This window comes from Triticum aestivum, chromosome 4B (genome assembly GCF_018294505.1).
Source record: "Triticum aestivum cultivar Chinese Spring chromosome 4B, IWGSC CS RefSeq v2.1, whole genome shotgun sequence".
NCBI lineage: Eukaryota > Viridiplantae > Streptophyta > Magnoliopsida > Poales > Poaceae > Triticum > Triticum aestivum.
The window spans coordinates 612224531-612245004 of record NC_057804.1 but is presented as its reverse complement, the minus strand read 5'-3'; the positions used below and the strand labels follow the sequence as shown (position 1 = coordinate 612245004).

Genomic DNA, 20474 nt, shown 5'->3' with positions numbered 1-20474 from the left:
GCGTGCAGGGCAACCCAACATTATGAGCATAAATATATTTCGACATGACGCATAGACGGGACACGTCGTTGATATGTGGTGTTTGTACATGCTATCTTTGTTGTATGCATTTTTTCGGTAACAAACAAATAAGTCAATGTGTACTACAAAAATTGCGAAAGACACATAGGCACATTGGTAGTTTAGCACCTTGCTGAAATCGTAACGATCACAAATCACAAAAGAGAGGCTTCACTGATTACTTTGAGGTCATGTTAGTTTAGCATGTTGCTGGGATTGCTTAATCAACATGACATTGTATTCCTGTGCAACACTTAGACCATATTTTATCTCAGTTCTAACAAAGAAATTTCAAAATGCTCGCCTCAGTGAGATCAAAAGTGACTTGGTATATGATTTTGGTAAAAGTTGCATTGCTAAGTGACCAATAAGTACCTATATCATGAAAGTGAAATATTTGGCTAAATAGTAATGTTTCCCCACGACAACATTAGCTTAATAATTCTATTGTTCGGCAGTAAACCTTCCATGTGTAAAGGAGTATTTGTAGATTATTTCAAAAATAGAGAACCTCCCATATAAAAAACTATATTATTAAGAAAAGCATGGACAGCCAATCATTTACTGGATGGGAAGAAAAACAAACCTAACATCATCAGAACAAAGGTGGCATACATGCATTAGACCAATTCTGCTTAAATGTAATCCCAAAGTTCTTGACATATAAGGACAAAGTCTCACAATTTCATTCATACAATTCTGAGTGTGCTACGGACGCAACTGAACTGGCCGACGCTAGTTCGCTACTGCTGTTACCACCGTGTCTGCCGTGGCTCGCTGGCCCCTATCAGAGGTAGGAGTATCTCAAACATGTAACAGCCATAATCAATGCTACATACGTAGAAAAAGAATACTTTACTTTTATCAGCTTTTTAGTAAGTGAAAAAGCTAGATCGCTGGACATGTCATCATGTGTGTACGATTAGTTATACATTACATTACAGACGGAGAGCACTGCGTACATTTAAGTAGAGCACCAAGTCTATCATACTATTACAGTACACAATTTCAACTATGTCCCAGTTGCATCTATGAAAACTTGGTTATATTATACAATAGGTCAAGAGAACTGGATAAATCCAAGTAGAGTGATAAGTTTTTCTTATTACAGTACACAGCTTTACTTGTGCATACAAAGCACTCAAGCTACAGTGTAGAACTAAGCTGGTCCTTTCTTGCTGTTAGCACATAGCTTAGTCCGTTTTGAACCTTCATGCGTACACAGCTCCCTGGCTACTTAATAACTGATAAAAAAGCAAAAACAACAATACAACATTTAAGTACCAAATAAGTATTTGTTGTATACGTAAAAGATATCTGACAAACCTCTTTTTGATTTTTCCCGCTAACATTTGACTTCTCTCTTCTTGATTCCCGCTGTATCATTTTCACCCTCTAGTAATCTGATACTCTGCTTGCTTAATCTGAGGATTACAAAGGCTATAAATTACCTCTACTACTGTCGGAGAAGGTTGGGGGGTTGTTTCCAATTGCTTTTCAAGGTTTGGTAGTAATAGCTGCTGCCTCCATCTAAAGCAACGGCTCGGTTGATTCCACTTGATAGAAGTGGTGATCCCATGAAGAGAATTAGCAGTTGATGTAGTGATTATGATGAATTTTTCTGTGCAATGGAGATAGTTCAGGTTGGGGCGTATATTCAGCTTATAGAATAACCACCAGACCGCCAGTGTTCGGCACAGCGGACCAAATTGAAAAACCAGCCTGCCTGCAAAAAGCACAAATCAGAAATTGGATGGAAAAAAAAATCCAGAAGACAAAACATGCTTATACCAGCACAAAATCAACAGCGTCATATCAGAATTTTACAGAGGCCACCGACGAACATCAATACGATCCTAATCAAGCAAAGAGAGCAAAAACGGACAAATAAAAACAAAGATCTGCACAAAGAACCAAAAGCATACCAACCAGAATTGAAATTGAGGAAATCGTTCATACAAGAAGAGGAATCAGCACATGATGAACCAACCAGAGAGCAACCACGCCATACGGCACAAAACTAAGTATGACGGCCAGCCGGGCGACGGTGAGGAGCTAGACCAGAAGAAACAATTGGGCATGTATAAAGCACGCGTCCTCCGCTGACCGCCCCATCACCGGCGACTACCCAGCGGCATATCCGGCTCGGCTCCTGCAGTCGCCAGATCCTCTCCAACAGCTTCTTCATCTAGTCGATCGTGTCCCCAGGATTGACGTACTGTCCAATTAAATGCCCAGTCAGATTTACTTCCAAGATTCTACCCCTCATTCTTCCAAGATGGATTAACGATTGGTCTTTACCTTGCCGATCTTGGACACCACTGAGGCGATAGTTCCCCATGGTGGCGACGCAGGCTGTAGGTGGATCACCTGCAGTCTGGGCGGGCGCGAGAAACATGCTGCAACCGCCAGGTCGACCTAAGGAACCAACAGCGTGGCCGCGCTCTCCCCCGCTCGTGCTGCGACACCATGCCGAGGCGGCCCGCCACCATGGCCTCCGGTCTCCGCGGACGGAGCGGCGAGGACTACACACAGGACCAGCGATGTTCGGCAGAAACGCGCCGGCGAGATGGTTGCTGGAGAGGTTGAGCGCTCTGAGACTGCGGCAGCCGGAGAGCGCCCTGGCGGCCACATCGCAGCCGATGAGGTTGCCGGACAGGTCAAGGTACTACAGCCCGGAGCAGTTGGTGAAGTCCGAGAGGCCGCCGGAGGAACTTATTTCAGGCGAGGCCCAGCCACCGGACAGACCCGAGGCCGGCACCCATCATCCAGCCGTCCAGGGCCGCAAACCCCTGCCCGCCACCGCCAGCGTCCTTGTCTGCACCAACCGCATCATCGAACAGATTCAACTGACTGCAGTAGCCGGAGAGCGCGGCCACGTTGGCGACGGAACCGCGTAGCACGGGATTTCCGGGGAGTTGAGCACCTCGAGCTTGCTGCCGCACCAGCCGCCGGCCGCCGCCGCGAGCGCATCTTTGACGTTGGCCGCTGCCTCTCGAAGCGCTGAGCTGCAGCATGGTGGCCGCGACAGCGCGGATGTCGGTATTGAGCAGGACGGCGGAGAGCGAGAGCGACGTGAGGCGCTCGCCCCTGCACACCGCGTCGGGGAACCTGCAGGCGCCATCGCGCGCGGTCCAGCCGTCGAGCGACGCCTGGTTGGGCAGGGCCACCTTGAAGTCGGTCGTCCAGCAGGTGTGCGTCGTCGGCGGCCGTCACCACGGCCGCCGCCAGAAAGAGCGCCGACGCTATGGCAAACCGCACGGAATCCATGTAGGAGCACGCAACTGCAAAGCTAGAGGTGGGAGGGGAGGTGGGAGCGTGCTCGAGCCGATGAGTATTTATACACCCGTAAGCGGCGGCCGACCTATCATCGTCCAGAAACTGCTTGACCTATCATCGCTCCAGAAACTGCCTGATAAGCGGCAACCGATTAACCTGAGAAATCCAGAAAAAAAAAAGACGTGGCCGCAGCAGAACAAAACAGAACGGCAGGCATGCACACCCATCCGGAAACGTCCACACGAATTACAGAAACGCAGTCAAACCGCCCATGCAGAAACAACAACAAAAGGAATGTCCCCGATCTCAGGTAAAATCGCTCAAACCACCCAAAGCGTACACAACCAGATCCCCCACTATACAACGTGGCAGCCTCCAATTGGATGGATTTTCACTGATTGAAAAAAGTCAAAAAAAAGGATAAATCAAACCTAGCTAGATTTAGTATATTTAGAATTTTTTTCACTCCCTCCCTGTGTGTCACATAGGTCCCATAAAACTCTCTAAAACTGTCAATTCATTACCCTTCTGTGGAAATAATTCTGATGTTCACTGTTCAGTACAACCAATATGAATTAATGGAAGTTCTAATTTATTACCCTGTGCTGCAATTTTGCTTCATCTGTTTGGCAGTAGCATATGCTTCTCTAGTGCTTCAGTTATGCTTCTGTCTAATCATGGTGAATTCAATCTTAAGAGATACCTATATGAAGTACTCTCTCTGTCCCAAAATAAGTGACTCAAGTTTGTACTAACCTTAGTACAAAATTAGTACAAATTTTGTCCCAAAATAAGTGACTCAAGTTTGTACTAACCTTAGTACAAAGTTAGTACAAATTTGAGTCACTTATTTTGGAACGGAGTGAGTAGTATGCAATATGGTGATTTGCAAGTGTGTGAGGCCCTGCTAATTAATCAACATAACCTAGAGATACATAGCATGTTATTTTATGAGCAAAGGTGCCTTTCAGAAGAGTATCAACTCGCCTAAAGATTTTGATGGCGGGGAATTTCTAACAGATGGAACTGTGCAAAAAACTATTACTGTTATGTTGGAAATTTAGCATATTGGTTACAAAATCTTGTCATTTCTGTCTTTTGGTCATTTCAGAGACAGTAATTGGATTGTTTATTGCAGTTACGGCAATTGTACTAAATAATTATGTATTTTATCTTGGTATTTAGGCTGCTGAAGTGGTTGGTCAAGTGAACTCATGGGTTGACCAAGTCACATCGGGTCGCATCAAAGAGATGCTTCCAGCGGGGTCCATTGAGACTGATACTAGATTGGTTCTTGGGAATGCATTGTATTTCAAAGGAGCTTGGACTCAGAAATTCCATGCGTCAGGCACTAAAGATGATAATTTCCACCTTGTTGACAAGACATCAGTAAAAACACCATTCATGTCTAGTAAGTACGATTGTGAGTCCTTTCCACACAAATGATGACTGGAACCCTGCCCACATGCTAGTATATTAGCGACACGAGTACACCACAAATCAAATCTCCAATTAATAGGTGGACGCTCGGGGTTGAAAGACGGAGCAGGAAACAACACCCAACGAAATGGGGATACGGCCAAGTCAATTAGGAAACCCAGCATGACTCCGTACTACGGTCCGCTGAAACGATCAAACGGGCAGTTAAAAACGGAGAGGAGCCTGAACAAGCCATGAACTTACAGTGAGCGCGCGCAGGGAGATTCAGAATTACGAGGCCCAGCAGAGACCCATCCTAATCGCTCGATCGTATGGATGCACGGCCATTAGCCGCAGGAATGGAAGAGGCAGGCAGAGGAGATCGATAGACAAGGCAAGCAAAGCTCCCACGGGCCATGGCCGCTCCTCTGCATGCCCCTTCCACCGCTGCTGCTCCGGCCAAATTAAACACCCAAGCACACACACCGGTGAGAGTGAGACGGCGGCTGCTGCGGTGGTGCTGCTTCCATCGGCGGGAGGCGGGAGCCTATTTGTACCCAGCCTCGCCGTCGCCGTGGCGCGCGACGCTTGGGATTTTGGAGGACCAAGAAGCAGCAGCAGCAGCAGTACAGGTTCAGGTTGGTGGCAGTACACAGGGAGCAGCGTGGAGTAACGGGCGTGGACGTGGCTTGTACTGCTTCGGCCTCCTCCTCGGATCAGGGAGGTGTACTGCCGCTGGCCTCGGGAGCTCCTGTGGTACACTTGTACAAGTTGTACTGCAGGAGGCAGCGCGAGGCGGGAGCAACGCGCCAACGGCGAGGGTTATTGGCCGTTCAATCCGCGCCACAGGCTTCACTGTCGGCGACCCGCTCGCCCGTTTGTCTTCCAGCCAAACGATACGAGGCTTTTCTTCTGCGTCCTGTGGTTGGTCGCACGCACCCGTCGTAATCTACTACTCCCTCCGTTCCGATTTAGCCTGTTTTTTCTTTAATTAACCGAGCGGTCTCTTTGTACCGTTTCTCTCTGATCAATGAATATAGCAGCTCTTCTGCTATCGTTCGAACAAAAAAAACCTCATAAACACATCGTCCGCTGTTCGAGCTTAAGCTCATCGGCTGCTAACAAGTCGTTTAACCTAACTTGAAGGTAGTTGATCTGCCGGTCACAGTTCTTCTGGTGGTCGGTGAGCAAATCCCGTTTTGTTTAGTCCATCATCTTCTGGAAGAAGCCCGCGCCATCAAACGCATGCTTTGACCCCTCCGCTCCTTGTACTGCTGCAGCAGGACGACGGCCGTCTTACGCGATGACCAGGGAAAGTAGTGGCTGCACCTCACCTCGATGCACCCACGCAAAAAACATATCAAAATGATTTAATTTTTTTGAAACTCTATGGAAATAATCATCAACAAATGTTATGGGTGCTTGTAAAGTTTGATGGTTAAATAACATTCAAGGAGCTCTGTACAAAAAAGATAAAATTAAAAAATCTACTCAAACAATGCACATACATTTTGACTAATTTTAAGTGATTTTTTTCTTTTTTGTACAGGGCTCCTCGAATGTCATTTGATCACCAAATTTTGCAAGCTTCTCTAACATTTGTTGATGATCATTTCCACAAAGTTTTAGATTTTTTCAAAATATTTTGGTATGTTTTTTTGCGTGGATGCACCGAGGTGGGTTGCAGAAAAACAACTCCCCGATGACCAGACCATTGGCTCGACCTTGTCATGGCAGTACACCACGAGGCAGACCGAGAGACATCGCAGAGCACGGCAAGCTCACGGGCTTTCCTCTACAGCCCAAAAAGGCTCCTCTTCTTCGTGGTCTTCTGATTCTTCTGGTCATCAATATATCGTATCTTGACCTTTCCCACACAAGCCACAGAATGGGACTATACAAAAGAGATACGAGAAAGTTATTGTAGATGAAAGAGATATAAGAAAAGAAAGTGATGTTCTAATCCTGAGCTCATGTTAGCTCGGGTGAACAGTAAAAACAAAAGAAAATAGAAAAAAAATCCATTTTTTGTGTGAAACATTGAGAAATATTTTAATAGCTTGTGAAATTTCAACACCAGATGATATTCGTGGAAAATCTGGCAAAAATACAAAATCGATGTTGATGACATTCGGATGAGCATCGATTTTTTTCTTTTGGCCAGATTTTCCACGAACATCATCTGGTGTTGAAATTTTACAAGAGCATCGATTTTGTTTTTTTGCTAGATTTTCCACGAATACCATCTGGTGTTGAAATTTTACAAGCTGTTAAAACATTTGTCAATGTTTCACACAACAAGATTTTGGATTCTTTTCTTTTGATTTTACTGTTACCCTGAGCTCACATGAGCTCGGGATCAGAAAAACCGTGTCCAGAAACGAAAGTGTATGTGTGACAAGAGAGGGACGAGGGGTCATTTTATTGCCAAAGGCCGATGGACTATATGGAAAACGATAATTGCTGGGCAAATGTGCGTGTGAATTCAAAAGAATTTATTTTGAAGATATTTCCTCACATTTGTGTCAATCAAATATATAGCTATGTGAACCCAAAAGATTTTGTTGTAAATATACTTCCTCATGTGTGTGTGTGTGTGAATCAAAAGTATCTATTCATAGGGCATCAATTAAAGAACTTAACTTGTCATGTTTGTTTCCTTTGATGTGTTGATGTGATGTTTCCATTTTTAATTTCTATGGTGGTTTCAAGTGAAATCCTCCTTAGTTGCTACCTTAAGTGGTGGTTGCTAAAACCTGGAGTAATTTTACCAGCAAAGACAAATCCCTTTCAAAGCACTCATTGTTTTAAATGGGACTTTGCGCAATCTGCGCAGTTGGTCATCTAAATACTCTTCTTTTTTCAAACACACACACAAACAAATTGATACAAGCACTACCTTAAAAAACGGGGGAAACCTTTGTTTTTGCCACTCTAGCTTTTGCCCACTTTTCTTATACCACTATGGAATTTGACATCTCACTTTTGCCACTCCTAGCTTTTGACAATACATCACAAATGACATTGCATGGCAAAGGCAATATTTTTCATTTCACTTTTGGCACTCTTAGATTTTGACATTGTATCACAATTGACAACCTGAACATTTGGCTTTTGCCACAGAATGACAATTGTGATAATTGTCAAAAGCTAAGAGTGGCAAAAGTGATATGTCAAAGTGTAGAGTGGCATAAACAAAGTGGGCAAAAGGTAGAGTGGCAATAACAAAGTTTTCCCTAAAAAAGGGGCCTCTTTAATTGGTATGTATTTTTTGTGTATACATGGGGATCTAAATTCTTAACGCGCGTGCTTGCTCTACAAAAGATTATCAAAAAATACACATATTTTTAGTGCAACATGGTTTTCAATGGGACTTTCTGCTGTCAAATTTAAATGTGTGTGTACATATCATTATAGATAACAAGCCACCATTCTTTTTTTATTAAAGGGCGTTAAATTTGTTACCATATGTGCTTTCCCACAACTAAATCAACTAAAGCATGAATTTTCTTTTCAATGTGGACATGGATTCAGCGGGTCTCTGCGCCATTTGACGCAACGGGTCCACTAGTATGTGTTATTGTTGGTACTATGCAACCAATATACATGTTATTTATAAGTTAAACAAAAAGGTTGAAAGTTCTCCTTACTATCTACTAGAATTCACTCCAAAATCTTTGTCTAATACCTGTTGAGAAAGTAGAATTAAAAGTCAGAAATCTATTAGTCATTGAAATATAGGCAAGCGCTTCTACACATATTTTTGTGAAGAGGCCCAAGTTTATCAACTTGCACTAGGGCCCCTGACTTGTCAGGACTGGCCCTGTTCAGCTCCGCCTTTGCCGGCGCTCTCAAGGTGCTCTTGCCGGAAGCCTGCAGGTATGATGAACATATTAGATGGACATAAGTGGATTAACATACGGTATACACATCGATCTATAACACGGGCGGACAAAACATGAGAGGGGGCAAGAATGCAAGACCATATTCATGAATCAACAAGTCAAACATTCATATTGAATAAAATATGGGCATAATCATTTCGTATTTTTAGATCGTGAGGGGGGCAAGCCCCCCCCCCCCCCTCATGTTTCCATTATCGAGAGGTGGACCCACGGGAAAAGAGGGGCAAGAGTGTATGACCATATTCATGAACCCACAAGCCAAGCAGTCATATATGAACTAAGATATGGGTATATCACTTCAGTGTCTTAGATCATCAAGGGGGCAGAGCCCTCCTCCCAATCCCGGTTCCATTATCAAATAAAAAAGAGGTTCACAACCCAATTCAGGTACAAAATAGAACTACAAGAAAGTAAACACAATAGCTATATGTAAGCTGCCAGATTTTTAAATTTGGGTAAGTCGGTTTCCTGGCCGTTGATTCTTTTATCAAGATTCATGCTCTTTTTTCTTATGTTGTTTCATGGCTTCTTATGCAGAATTTTTTGACTTGCCCATATTTGGGGTGAGTCCATTTTCCTATTGGGCTTGGAACCTGTTACCCATTGCGTGTACTTTCTGTTTGTATGAGGTCTTGCTTCGTTGTTTCTTGTACTTTTTTAGTTGGTTTTTTATATGGACATTTTTAGATGTCGGTTGAGTATAAATGTATACATGCAAATGCTATACAATGATGTCGCTTCTTTTCTCTAGAAACCCCGCTCCTCGAACCGTTCCTTCTTTCAACGGTTCCTAGTGGAGAGAAAAGGGCGCGCCCAGCCCAACCGTCCGCCACCGGTGAGGCCATGGGCTCCATCATCTTCCATCCGCCGCTCCAGCAACGTGAGGATGGAGGAGCCCCATATCTCCACTTCGGGCGTGTAGGTAGGTCTGGCGGTGTTGCATCCATGGAGTCGGAAGCGTCTAGTCGAATAAAGTTTCCCCAGGCCCGGCTTCATCTTGGCAACATCTTTTTCGGTGGTGCCGAGGGGCTCAGTGATCGGTATTCTCGTCATCCCTTCTGGTTGGCAAGTATAGTGTGTGGGGCGGGGCTGTTTTTTTTTGCGGTGACGGCAGCAACGCATCCGAGAATAACGCCAGGGCTCCAATCCCGTCTCGATGGCGTCCATGGCGGCATCGAGGAGCCAGTGGGCTCAGTCTCCTGTCTATCTTTCTGGTTGACGGTTTTAGGTGCTCGGCCGGTGACTGACGTTATTCGTGATATCATCGGTGGGCGAGTGAAAATGTTGGTTCCAGATTTGGGCTTGTGGATTGAAGGCGATGGATCCGATGCTTGGCCTCGACGGTGGCTTCGGGGTTCAAGGAGAATGGGGATGATCCCTGGTCGATACACCACAACGACAAAGGCTTTGTCGATGGCAAGCTTCTTCATCGAATCACAACGCCATCATGGGTTATGGTTCTCCTTCAAATCCGACGATATCCAGCGGTGACGACGGCTATTGCGGAATTAACAAATGACTCCAGTGTATTTTCCTTTCCATGGAAGGTTTTTCTGCAATTTTCTGTGGACATGTGTTTGCTCTCGACCCTTCTGGTCGGTTCCGCGTGCGCGCGCTGAATCAATGGAACATGTGGTTACCCTAAAAAATGCTATTCAATATGTGTGTAAATTACACTAGACTTATTCTTTGCATACTACGGAAAGTGCAAAGTCGTGTGTAGTTTTTAAGTTATTCTTTTCATTTTCTTTCTTCTTAAAGTGCAATACCAATGCCACTAATCCATTCTTACTTAGAAAAATATATTATTTCAGTTTTGTTTAAGTTTATATTTATTGTTTATTCTTTTTTTGAAAATGGAGGCATGCCCCCCGGCCTCTGCATCATGATGATGCATGCGGCCATCTTATTAACAATCCAGAATCGTCATAAAAGTCTTACAATTCACAAAACGGAGCAGAATAAAGTATCCAAAAAAAGGAAAAATACATGTGAACCATGTCAACCGGCACAATGAAGGTAAAAAGGATAAGCTCTCTAAACTCCTATCCTGTTACGCGAGCGCCATCCAAACCGGTTGAAGATAACCCGAGCTACCATCTTTCATTGGTTGCACCCAGTAACTAAAGGCTCCCTAGAGTCCATAGGAGTGAGTAAGGACCACGTACGGATCCAAGCTGTAGCTGTGAAGATAACCTGCAAAAAGTTAAAGTGTGTTGTCTGTTAAAAATCATATCATTCCTGCAGTTCCATATAACCCATAATAGCGCACATATTCCAATTCGAATACGAGCCGCAATAATCTAATCAACCCTAGCTAACCATGTCCCAAACAGAGACGTAATATCAACTGGAGGATTAATATTAAAAGCTATATGAATCGTTCTCCAAAGTAACTTAGCAAGTGGGCATTCAAGAAATAAGTGTTGTATTGTTTCGTCATGATCATAAAAATAGCACCACGAAGAGCCTACCCATCTCCCCTTAATTAAGTTGTCCTTCGTGAGTATCACTTGCTTGTGAACAAACCACATGGAGATTTTAATACTCAAAGGAATCTTAACTATCCAAATGTGCAACGACCTTGATAGGGGGCCGGAGTTAATGAGATCCATATAAAAAGATTCCGCCGTAAACCTCCCATTCGTAGTTAATTTCCATTTTATTGAATGCGGATGGTAGGAGAGTTGAACTTCTATCAATCTCCGAACCAGATGCATCCAGGCAGTCCATCTCTCACCAACTAACACACATCTAAATTGGATGTTCAAGGGAATTATTTGAAGGACGGTACCCACGTAATCCTCCTTACATTGCACAATATTATAGAGTGTAGGATATTGGATGGCCAAGGGCGTCTCTCCTAGCCACGTGTCCTCCCAAAATCTTGTTGATATTTCATTCAACCAAGAATTTGACCCTACGAAAGAACATGTCCTTCGTGCGCATAAGTCTCTTCCAGAATGGCGAGCCAGTCGGTCTCATGGTAACCTGGGCTAGTGTTTTCGAGTGCAGATACTTATTGTGCAAGAGTTGAGACCACATGCCCTCCGGCTCAGTCTCTAGTCTGTAGAGCCATTTGCTCATAAGACATTTGTTCTTGATTTCTAAGTTTTCAATACCGAGACCCCCTTGGTCTTTAGGTCGGAAAATGATATCCCATTGCGCGAGACAGTATTTCCGCTTGGCCTCATCAGACTGCCAAAAGAAGCAGGATCTAAAGAAATCAAGTCGCTTGCGAACTCCTTTCAGAATTTCGAAGAACGACAGTAGGAACATCGGCATACTAGTCAGTACTGAGTTAATCAGGACTAGCCGACCTCCATATGACATAAGCTTACCGTTCCAGCAGCTAAGTTTTTTTTTTCAATTCGTTCTTCAATACATTTCCATTCTTTATTGGAGAGCTTACGGTGATGGATCGGTATACCCAAGTAACTGAATGGTAAGGCACCTGATTCGCATCCAAACAGTTGTCTGTATTGGTGTTCCTCGTGTCTGGCCTTCCCAAAGCAGAACACCTCGCTCTTATGAAAATTAATTTTTATCCAGACAATTGTTCGAAGAGACACAAGATAAGTTTCATATTACGTGCCTTAGCCATGTCATGTTCCATGAATAGAATAGTGTCATCAGCATATTGTAGAATGGAAACCCCTCCATCGACAAGATGAGGAACTAGACCCTCTACATGGCCATGCTGCTTGGCCCTGCCAATAATGACGGCCAGCATATCTGCCACAATATTGAACAGAAGAGGATACATGGAATCCCCTTGTCGTAACCCCTTATGTGTCTGGAAATAGTGACCGATGTCATCGTTCACCTTGATTCCTACACTACCCTTCTGGACTTGGGTATCTACTTGCTTCCTCCAAGTTTCAGTAAAACCCTTCATGCGCATTGCCTGTTGAAGAAAAGGCCATTTTACTTTATCATACGCCTTCTCAAAGTCCACTTTGAAAATAACCCCATCTAGTTTCTTCGAGTGGATCTCATGAAGCGTTTCATGTAGAACGACCACCCCTTCTAGTATGTGTCGTCCCGGCATGAACACTGTCTGGCTCGGTTGGATCACCGAAAGAGCAATTTGTGTCAATCTATTAGTTCCTACCTTTGTGAAGATTTTGAAACTCACATTCAGAAGGCAAATGGGGCGGAATTGTTCGATCCAAACCGCCTCATCTTTCTTAGGTAACAACGTGATCGTACCAAAGTTAAGATGAAACAACTCCAAATGACCGTAAAAAAAAAATCATGAAACATAGGCATAAGACCATCTTTAATAATATGCCAAAATTTCTTATAGAATTCAGTGGGAGACCCATCTGGTCCCGTTGCTTTATTTGGCTTCATTTGGGAAATTGCTTGATAAACCTCTTTTTCAGTAAACGGTGCAGAGAGAACATCATTCTCTGCTGCCTGTAATTGAGGTATATCCTCAATCACAGATTCGTCAAGGGACACCGTAGATGAATTGGGGGGGGCCAAAATGTTTTTTATAATAGTTAGAGATGTATGCTTTTAGATTTTCATGTCCCACTATTGTCCCCTCGTCCTGTTCAAGCTGTATAATTTTTTGGTTTTAAATAGCGGATAGCGGGCTGGTAGCTGATTGGGGTCCGTGTAGCGGAATGCAGATAGCGGGCGATATTGCGGGCGCTATGTCCATGTAGCGGATTTGTAAAAACACTAGATTATTGTGTATATCTCTATATCATGAACAAAAAGTAATGACATTTAATTTGACCCGTAGCGGACGCTATTGCGCTAGCGCTATTGCGGACGCAATGGCGGATGCTATCTTCGCTATTTGAAACTAATGCTTGCCATTTGCAGTCATATGGAAAAATTGTGTATTGTCATCCCCTTGGACAACCCTCATCGTTTTCGCACGCAATGCCCACTTCAGCTCCTCTTCTCTCAAGAGAGCCCGTAGACCTTGCTCAGCCTGGGACTTTGTTCGTTGCTCATGAACAGAGAGAAGAGTGGCCTCCGCTTTTAAGTCTAGTGCCTCAATCAATTGAGTAAGACGTTCTTTTTCTTGTTTATAAATCCCATTCTCATTTCTGGCCTAGCCTCGCAGAAATTGTCGGAGATGTCTAATTTTATTTTGCCATCTCTCAACATGAGTCCTTCCGCTAACCGGCTTAGCCCATTCTCGTGCAATCATCTCCATAAATCCTTCTCGCTCAAACCAGCCGTGCTCGAAGGAGAAGATATTTTTATTTGCCACATGTGTAGCCTCCCCCAAGTCTAAAAGAAGTGGTGTGTGATCCGACATCACTCTCTGCATCGCATGGACCGACACCAACAGATATTTTTGTTCCCACTCCACACTAGCAAGTACCCTATCCAACTTTTCATAAGTCGGAATAGGTAACGATTTGGACCATGTAAACTGTCTACCGGTGAGCTCTATTTCTTTCAAATTGAGACTCTTGATAATCATGTTAAACATCATGGACCATCGTCCATCAAAATGGTCATTGTTCTTTTCATCTTTTCTCCTGATGATATTAAAATCCCCCCAACTAGTATAGGTAGATTTTCATCTCCACAAATCCGCACCAAATCGGCCAAAAAGTCAGGTTTGAGTTCAGGTTGTGCTGCCCCATAGACCGCTACTAGGGACCATCGAAACCCATCTAGTTTTGATCGCACCCTGAATTTGACCGAAAAATCTCCCTGAACCACATTAAGCACCTCTAACGTCTCACACCGTACTCCTAGTAAAATCCCGCCGGATCGTCCTCTAGGAGGTAAGATGTGCCAGTCAAAATCGATACCACTGGAGAGAGTTTGAAGAAATTGTGATATGAAATTATCTCGTCCAGTTTCCAAAAGAGCGATAAAGTCTAAGTATTCTTCTTTATGGGTGTAATACAATCCCACTAATTTATTTCTTCTTAAGAAACTTCTTATTTGCAAAATTCTCAGTATGTATATAAACCATTCACCACCAGTTTTTGATAGAAATTTGACAGAAAACTTGCCATCAGGAGTAAGCATCCATCTTACACGATCTTTAGACATTGGATCCATGCATCTTAAAGCACATGTTAGACAAAACTTCGCACAAGAACGCTTTGAAAGTCCCAAGAGAAAGTCTGACATCTGAATATATGAGCTCAGTACAGCTCACATAAGAAGGGTCAATTTATTCTGCCCGAATCCTGTCTGATATATAGAGCACCAAGCCGCAAGCTCGGCGAGCAATCTCGAAACGAATGAAACACAATCCAGCTGGTACATTTTATAGACTATAGATATAGAGGATAATAATGTAGTTGCTTCGTTGCGTTTTCTGATCAGCCTCGACCGGTCAAGCCAGCGGCAACCTCCGAGCTCTCGGTTCACTCGTCGAACACCTTGCACTCCACGGCGTTGGGGTCGGTCTTGCAGTAGTCCTCCAGCGGGTCGCCGCTGCCGCCGGTCCCGGCGCCCGGCCACTTGGCCGCCACCAGGTGCGCCAGATCAACCACGCGCTGGCTGCACACGCACACGCCAAAACCAGCCACAGGTTAGACATCATGTTTACAGATGCATGCATGTAATCTCGCCGCCGGGAGCCGGCCGGCCGTCGCTCACCTGTAGCCCCACTCGTTGTCGTACCAGGCGACGACCTTGACCATGTCGTCGCCCATGACCATGGTGAGGGAGGCGTCGATGCTGGTGGAGACGTCGGAGCAGCGGAAGTCGACGGACACGAGCGGCTCGTCGCAGACGTCGAGGATGCCCTTGAGCGGCCCGTCGGCGGCCTTGCGGAACGCCGCGTTCACGTCGTCGGCGGTGATGCCGGTCTTGACGGTGTTGATGACGAGGTCCACCACGGAGACGTTGGGCGTGGGCACGCGGAGCGCGATGCCGTTGAGCTTGCCCTTGAGCTGCGGCAGCACCAGGGAGACGGCCTTGGCGGCGCCCGTGCTCGTCGGCACGATGTTCAGCGCCGCTGCCCTCGCCCTCCGCAGGTCGCGGTGGGACGCGTCCAGCAGCCTCTGGTCGCCCGTGTACGAGTGCGTGGTTGTCATGGTCCCCTTCACGATCCCTGCACGCGCGCGCGCACCACGGGACAGTCGATCAGAACTGGCTCGGATCAAGGTGAAAAAAGGCGGGCAAACATCTACGTAGGTTCTTACCGAACTCCTCGTCCAGGACCTTGGCGAATGGCGCGAGGCAGTTGGTGGTGCAAGAAGCGTTGCTACAAGGAACAAAGTTGATCAATTTGGTCCAGGTATGAGTCACTGATTACAGTACAAAAAATGCTGATGCGCGCTAGCTACATATATACCTGATGATGTTGGCGACGTCATGGTCGTAGTCGCCCTCGTTGACGCCGACGACGTAGGTGGGGATGTCGGCGCCCTTGGCCGGAGCGGTGATGATGACCTTCTTGGCGCCGGCCTGGAGATGCTTCCCGGCGCCGGGGCCGTCCACGAACACTCCGGTACCCTTCAGTGTTGAGACACGACACGTTCAGTAGTGTGGCACTGTGGATTTCCTTTTGCCGTACATGTAGAGAATTACGTACCTCGATGACGATGTCGATGCCGAGCTCGGCCCATGGCAGCTTGAGGGGGTCCCTGTTGGAGACGACCTGGATGTTCTTGCCGTCGACGCTGATGGTCTCGTTGTCCACGATCTTCACGTCCGCCTTGAAGGTGCCCAGCATCGAGTCGTACTTGAGCAGGTGAGACGCCTGCAACCAAACCACCCGACCCGACCACGTTCATCATTTCAGAACTGCTGCCCCGTCTGCTCCTCCCAATTACAGAGTCAGCACGTCAATACTTACGTTCCTGACGCCTCCGCTGTCGTTGATGACGATGACCTCCAGCGGCGAGTTCTCGCGGCCGTGCCAGCACCGGAGGAAGTTGCGCCCGATGCGGCCGAACCCGTTGATGGCCACCTTCAGCTTCGCCTCCGCCGGCGCTCTCACGGTGTTCTCGCCGGAAGCCTGGCCCAATCACCGTATGTTAGGACGGACATACTACATGCACGCCGATCTATCTGTTCTAGTTGTGTGCAAGGTACGTACCCTGGCGACGAGCTGCGCGCCGAGGACATCGGAGAAGGACGCCTCCCTGGCGGCGGCGCTGACGGAGCACGACCCCGGCCTCAGCCCGGAGAAGTCGGCGAAGTCGACCCTCTGCCTGGAGGCGGCCTTGCTGTGCAGACGGGCGCTGGTGGGGATGCGGGTGGCGGCGAGAGCTGCATGGGCGGCCATTGCTGCTGCTGATGCTAGGCGGAAAGGAGCAGGTGGTGCGCCGGCTTATTTATGTGGCCGGCGATCGATCGGGGAGGGAGGCGGCGTGATCACTGCTTGGGTTTGTGGCGTCGGGACGGGCGGAGGATAAGGCGATTGCATGTGCCGCAGCCACCCGTTCGGCCAGGCGATATCCTCCCCGGTGTGTGGTGTCGCTCGCCGTCTCTCGTGATGTGAGTCGGGGAGGGAGGGTGGGGCGTCCGGGGGGCGTGCGTGCGTAGGGCCATTGTTTTCCTTGTACCTTTTCGGTGGTGTTATCCAGGTTCTCTTGGAGCCATCGGCACGGAGGTGATGGATATTATTTGATCGAGTGATCAACAACCACGGGACAAGGATTGCGTTAACCCTTTCGTAGGTGTAGCATTGCTCCAAGGAAAATGTCCCGGGGTGCGTGTGGCTACTAGTGGACTAGTGTATAGCCCCAACGTTCTTGGTTTCAAGTCAAAATTTCAAACGAGGATTGGATCATCCAAAATTGAGATGAATTGACATTTGGCAAGACTGAGCTCGCACAAAATTCAAGCTAAAGCATTAATACAACACTTCATTAATTAAGGCCTCCTTTGGTTCATAGGATAGAAATAGTATAGGAATGGGAAAATCATAGGAAGTGACATGACATGCATACGAAATCCTATAGATAAAGATATGTCATTTGATGCATAGGATAGGAATTTTTTCACTGGGTCTAGGCCAATGTTTTTTTTTCCTTTAAAATGTGAAGGATTGATTTCTATCCTACATAGGAATAGGAATCCATTCCTACAAATCAAAGGGCTCCAAAGGAATTTTTCCTATAAAGTTTCTATCCTTTGCAATTCCTACAATATTCCTATGAACCAAAGGAGGCCTTAAAATTGTGATCCAAGTAGGACAAAAGAAAAGAAACCAAAACTCTTTTGGGGGTCGCGTCGGCCAAGGTGTACAACAGCGAGAGAGCATGGAACTTAGGAAGAACAAACATGCTCGGGAGGGGGTCAAGGGCAAACCCCAATGCATCGACACATTTCGTTCGTTTTTGACCATTTGGGTCCACTTGCGACTCAATGTGCGAACACAAACCTATTTTGTATCCGTCTGGTCTTTGTGCGGAGGCAAATCCGTTCCAAATTCGGTCCGGATTTGCATCCACACTGACACCAGACAGACGTGTCGCGCATCCACTCGGTGTCCGCCTCGGTCCCACCCAATCACCACTCTCCTCCTCTCTTTGCCCTAGCCGCCCGACAGGCAGCCCTACCCACTGTCACCGCCCATCATGCCTCAGAAGTGGACGCCTGAAGCGCACGACTCCTCCTCGGGGGCGCTGACGGGTGCTGCTCCAGCCGAGTGCCACTGTATCTATGTTCCTGTCAACCGATGTGGAGACTACTAGGAGAATGCCATCCTCGTTCCATGGTCGGACATCAACCTGCCACACAGATGAGATTTGAACCAGGATAGGGTTCTAGTATGGCCGGTGCCGGCCACAGGACGCGCGCGGGAGGTATATGGACACTAGATGTGACCGAGAGCTGGATGGACCTCCTAGCTTCCTAACCAGTAGCCTTCTGGCTGACTACTCAACGAATGCTTTTAGTTGAATATCGAACTCTTGAAATTCCACGCAAAAAAGAGTGAAAGTGTATTGTACTTTTCAATGAGAAAATAAAATGTGATTTGAGCTTAAATTGAGATTTCTATGAAATAGGAATGAATTTCATAGAAAACTTTTTTTATGAATTACAGAGATTTGCTTTTACTCATCGGGTGAACGTCGGGATAATTTAGGCATAGACGGAAGCATTTACCATGATCACGAGTTCCTTTGGGGGCCTCCGAAGAATTGGAAGTGTCGGCTCATGTCTCAACCGCTCCCCCCCCCCCCCCGCTCTACCACCACCGTCGCCTCCTCGCCACTGACCAACCACCATCACCATCCCTTCTACCACTATCCTCCCCTTAGCCACGTTCAGCTTTCCTCCTATCCCACCCGATGCCGACTGGATGACTCTCTGGTCCAGGGCGCCATCTGTGCCACGCTCAGGGTCGCAAATGCCATGGGTGCCGATTTTGAAGATCAATGTTGGTCACCCATTCTTCAGCCCATCACCCCCTTTCGCCACAAGAGCACGGGGATCCATCTTGCTGCCAAAATCGAGTCCGCTTCCATGGACATTGACTGCCTCATGCTAGCATGCTACCTCCAAGGTTGCCTGGGTGGTCAGTCAGACATGGTCATGCCTCTCTAGTGTCTCCCTGATACGTCTCCAACGTATCTATAATTTTTATTGTTACATGCTATTATATTATCTGTTTTCGATGTTTAATAGGACTTTATATGCTATTTTATATTATTTTTGGGACTAACCTATTAACCGAGAGCCCAGCGTCAGTTTCTGTTTTTTTGCCTATTTTAGAGTTTGGCAGAAAAGGAATACCAAACGGAGTCCAAACGGAATGAAACTTTCTCTATGATCTTTCTTGGACCAGAAGGAAACCAGAAGACCTGCAAATGAAGTCGGAGACGCAATGAGGCGGCCACGAGGTAGGAGGGCACGCCTAGGGGGGTAGGGTGCGCCCCTACCTCGTGGGCCCCTCGTGGCTCCCCTACCTAGCTCCTTCGTCTATATATACTCTTATACCCTAAAAACATCCAGGAGAGCCAGAAACCACTTTTCCACCGCCGCAACCTTCTGTACCCGTGAGATCCCATCCAGGGGCCTTTTCCGGTGTCCTGCCGGAGGGAGATTCGATCATGGAGGGCTTCTTCATCAACACCATTGCCTCTCCGATGATGCATGAATAGTTTACCACAGACCTTCGGGTCCATAGCTAGTAGCTTGATGGCTTCTTCTCTCTCTTTGATTCTCAATACCATGTTCTCCTTGATGTTCTTGGAGATCTATTCGATGTAATATTCTTTTGCGGTGTGTTTGCCGAGATCCGATGAATTGTGGATTTATGATCATATTATCTATGAATATTATTTGGTTCTTCTCTAAATTCTTATATGCATGATTTCATATCTTTGCAAGTCTCTTCGAATTATCGATTTAGTTTCGCCTACTAGATTGATCTTTCTTGCAATAGGAGAAGTGCTTAGCTTTGGGTTCAATCTTGCGGTGTCCTTTCCCAGTGACAGTAGGGGCAGCAAGGCATGTATTGTATTGTTGCCATCAACGATAAAAAGATGGGGTTTTCATCATATTGCTTGAGTTAATTCCTCTACATCATGCCATCTTACTTAATGCATTACTTTGTTCTTTATGAACTTAATACTCTAGATGCAAGGTGGATAGCGGTCGATGTGTGGAGTAATAGTAGTAGATGCAGAATCGTTTCGGTCTACTTGACACAGATGTGATGCATATGTTCATGATCATTGCCTTGGATATCATCATAACTTTGCGCTTTTCTATCAATTGCTCGGCAGTAATTTGTTCACCCACCGTAATATTTGCTATCTTGAGAGAAGTCACTAGTGAAACCTATGGCCCCCGGGTCTCTTTTCCATTATATTGAATCTCTTTTACATCTTACTAGTTTCCGATCTACTATTTTGC

At 46.1% G+C, this 20474-nt stretch overlaps 1 protein-coding gene and 1 long non-coding RNA gene across 2 annotated transcripts; both read right to left on the bottom strand.

Moving 5' to 3' along the window:
* Positions 1-901: 901 nt before the first annotated feature.
* On the bottom strand, positions 902-3352 carry LOC123089399 (uncharacterized). Its single transcript, XR_006442279.1, has 3 exons — positions 2362-3352; positions 1387-2278; positions 902-1304 (listed from the first exon to the last, which is right to left on the bottom strand). It is a non-coding gene; the product is annotated as an uncharacterized lncRNA (long non-coding RNA).
* An 11422-nt stretch (positions 3353-14774) lies between these two features.
* Positions 14775-17053, bottom strand: LOC123093580 (glyceraldehyde-3-phosphate dehydrogenase GAPB, chloroplastic). The gene is made up of 7 exons (XM_044515565.1): positions 16702-17053; positions 16459-16620; positions 16195-16362; positions 15955-16115; positions 15803-15864; positions 15255-15711; positions 14775-15155 (listed from the first exon to the last, which is right to left on the bottom strand). The coding sequence occupies exons 1-7, from the start codon at positions 16888-16890 to the stop codon at positions 15020-15022; spliced, it is 1335 nt and encodes a 444-aa protein (XP_044371500.1). The 5' UTR covers positions 16891-17053; the 3' UTR covers positions 14775-15019.
* Between the last annotated feature and the right edge of the window lie 3421 nt (positions 17054-20474).

What these genes read in the sequence shown, in the direction of transcription:
- LOC123093580 (XM_044515565.1), bottom strand. Translation starts at nt 16,890, where the DNA reads ATGGCCGCCCATGCAGCTCTCGCCGCCACCCGCATCCCCACCAGCGCC. An exon ending in GCGCGCAGCTCGTCGCCAGG is followed by an intron (nt 16,621 to 16,701) that starts GTACGTACCTTG and finishes TGATTGGGCCAG; the next exon opens with GCTTCCGGCGAGAACACCGT. An exon ending in GCATCGACATCGTCATCGAG is followed by an intron (nt 16,116 to 16,194) that starts GTACGTAATTCT and finishes TCAACACTGAAG; the next exon opens with GGTACCGGAGTGTTCGTGGA.